This window comes from Haplochromis burtoni, unplaced genomic scaffold (assembly GCF_018398535.1).
Source record: "Haplochromis burtoni strain Fernald_Lab_line unplaced genomic scaffold, NCSU_Asbu1 Contig_2159, whole genome shotgun sequence".
Taxonomy (NCBI): Eukaryota; Metazoa; Chordata; class Actinopteri; order Cichliformes; family Cichlidae; genus Haplochromis; species Haplochromis burtoni.
The window spans coordinates 10,310-13,540 of NW_024584520.1; the positions used below are offsets into that span (position 1 = coordinate 10,310).

The following is a 3,231-nucleotide window of genomic DNA, read 5'->3' on the forward strand; positions in this document are numbered from 1 at the left end:
GGGTACTTCACATATTCTTGGTAATCAGCTACAGATGATCCAGGTTTCAAGTTTTGCCATGACTCTATCTTGACAATGTCTAGCTGTGAGAGCAGTCCCTTCTTCCAAAATTTGGAACACTAAGCCAGTAGTTGTTTCACCGTCAATGTAGATGTTCGGTATCGAAGATTCCATAGATCCCTCATCCTATTCGCGTAACCCCTTCCACTGGGTTTACTTGCATAGTACCATTGCCAGTAGCGGGGTGGCTGTAGCTCAGGTGGCAGAGCAGGTCAGGTGTGAATGTGTGTGTGAATGGGTGAATGACTGAATGTAGTGTAAAGCGCTTTGGGGTCCTTAGGGACTGAGTAAAGCGCTATACAAATGCAGGCCATTTACCATTTTTGATACGGGCGGTTGCCCGGGGCGGCATCATGGTGGGGGGCGGCATCACGGGCATCGGCAAAAAAAAAAAAAAATTACTCATACTCATGCTGCCCCGACATCATACCTGCACTTATCGGGAATGTCGTAGGCACCGATCGGTTTTCTATCGCCCATTTGCTGGGAGTAAAGGTGCCCTCCGTTTGCGGAGGGCGAAAACACCAGACATCATGATACAGACTTATAATTTGCACCGATGTTTTTTTGACATTCTGTAAGCGAAAAGTGAGCGCGGGAGCCCTAGGTACGCCTGCTCACTGTTGAAGTCAAAGTAAACTTTATTGTCATCTCCGCTATATAGGTACAGTATATAGAAACACGAGATGACGAGGCTCCTGTTACAGCAGTGCAAGTAAACAAACATTAAATATAAGAAGAGTAAGACAATAAATATACACTTTAGGATTAGGGGTACAAGATACAGTTAAGCAGATAAACAGGCTAGGACCGCCACTGACCATTGCAACCCCATTGTGGTTCTCTTGCCCACTGATGCCTTCTTGTTTCAGTAGTTCGCTTCTCAACAGGGTGCCTGATGTTGATATATATACACACCACAATATGTGCCACACATGTAAGAATCTTTTTTTCTGAATTATAAGGCTTTTGTTACATTTTCCACCAATAAATCATTGAGTCAATTTTAAAGACCATGGTTGGTTTAAAGAAAATTTTAATGGATTGATAACATGACACCACTCTACACCCTTACAAAGGTTTGTCAGAATATCTTAAAAAAATGTTTGAATGACACAGGCAAACAATACCAAAAACACAACTTCCATGATAAAGATAACAAATGTGTTTTGTGGATACAATTTACAAAGATTCTAGCACTTTTTTCACACCTTGGCTCATGTGATTAGGTAGAGGATCATCAGGGGGGTCCCACTGGGTTTAAAATCTTGGACTCTCCACCCTTTGACTCTTAGAACTGAAGAAGCTTCTTGGATGAGAGGTGAAACATCTTCAAAGCGACTTAAAGAAGTCCAGACGCTTTTCTTTCCAAGCTCCTTATACTACGATGACCTGGATGACTGAGAACCTTCACAGACTTCTAGCACTTTTTTTTATCAAAAATTTGAAAATTAAAAATCTTGGCAAAAATGCAATTTGTATATGATTTTGAATACTTTCATTATAATTATCAAAGCTTTGCTTTTTATATTTATACACATAAAAGTGGCAACTAAGACCTTTTTTAATCTATCTTTGCTGTTTTCTTTAACACCACGCTCACTGTGTTCATTAGCTTTTCCACCTGGTCTGAACTTGAGCTGCGGTTCTCAAAAACAACACACCTGTTGTTGCACTTTTCAATGATTTCCTTCAGACCAGGTTGACAGGAACGAAGAAAATCCTCCAGGGTCATGTCTGCCTCTTCCAGGTCGTCTCCTCGGGTGAACAGGATGACAGTTTGTTCTTTCACTTTGGTCCCAAAAGTGTTTTCTAGCTTTTTCAGTATGTCTCTCTCACCATCTGTAAATCTGCTCACATGCATCACAAGTACAAACACACAGAGTTCTGACTCACAAAGCTCTTTGCACCTTTTTACATGTTTGTCCCGAACTGATGGTTCAGTGTCATCATCAAACATGTCTGGCGTATCAATCACACGCACATGTAAGTCATTTATCTTAGTTTCTTCCACCTGACACTCTGTGGTGACTGGATTTGAACTGGGTTTAGAAACAAAGTGCTTCTTTCGAAGGATGGTGTTTCCACTTGCACTCTTTCCAGTCCCGGCCAATCCCAGAAGAACAACGTTCACTTTGGTGTAAATATGCTTTCCTGAAATGACGAAGACCAAGCGCAAATTGAACGAAATTTCAAACAGTTAATTTCTTTAAGTCAAAACAACTGCTGTTCTGGGTTGTAATGGGTTCTAAAAAGTGTTACCATATATTTGGTCTTCAGTCCAGTTTAAATCTTTTCACTTTTACTGCCAAAACTGTTCAGCACACAATAATAGGATACATGATAGTTAACTCAATAGCTGTAGCACAAGCTGAAAAACACACAACTACACAAACCCTTTATGTGTAGTTCATGGAAAGGTTAATTGTGGTTCAACCATACAGTATGCTAGTGCATTCTTTGTCTGTATGTTGAGTTTTTCAGACTCACTACTACATGTTGTAGCTGAATGTGAAAAAACAAGTAATGCTACTCTTGTTTATGTTTGTGCTGGTTTTTCTTCTTCTTTAGACCTACAGCTCTGATTCAGAGACAACAGAAGTAATAAGACAAGATAGAACTTTTAGGTAATAAAATCACACTTTCAAATTACCTTTAAGCTTTCCACTACAGACATTGTCTGTACTTGTACAGTGGTTTGCAAACGTATTTGGCCCCCTTTAAATTTTCCACAGTACACCCAGAAACATGAGTCAATTTTATTGGAATTCCACGTGAAAGACCAATACAAAGTGGTGTATAGTGAGAAGTGGAACGAAAATCATACATGATTCCAAACATTTTTTACAAATTAATGACTGAAAAGTGCGGTGTACATAATTATTCAGTCCCCTGAGTCAATACTTTGTAGAACCTCTTTTTGCTGCTACAGCTGCCAGTCTTTTAGGGTATGGCTCTACCAAATTTGCACATCTAGAGACTGAAATCCTTGCCCATTCTTCTTTTCAAAAGAGCTCCAGCTCAGTCAGATTAGATGGACAGTGTTTGTGAACAGCAATTTTCAGATCTTGCCACAGACTCTTGATTGGATTTAGATCTGGACTTTGGGCCATTCTAACACATGGATATGTTTTGTTTTAAACCATTCCATTGTTGCCCTGGCTTTATGTT

The 3,231-nt window shown here is 39.8% G+C and overlaps 1 protein-coding gene across 1 annotated transcript; it reads right to left on the minus strand.

Moving 5' to 3' along the window:
• Positions 1-467: 467 nt before the first annotated feature.
• On the minus strand, positions 468-2,245 carry LOC102294583 (immune-associated nucleotide-binding protein 9; the record flags this gene model as incomplete). The annotated part of the gene is made up of 1 exon (XM_005952887.3): positions 468-2,245. A coding segment is annotated over one exon (621 nt), but the record flags the coding sequence as incomplete, so codon positions are not given.
• Positions 2,246-3,231: the final 986 nt, after the last annotated feature.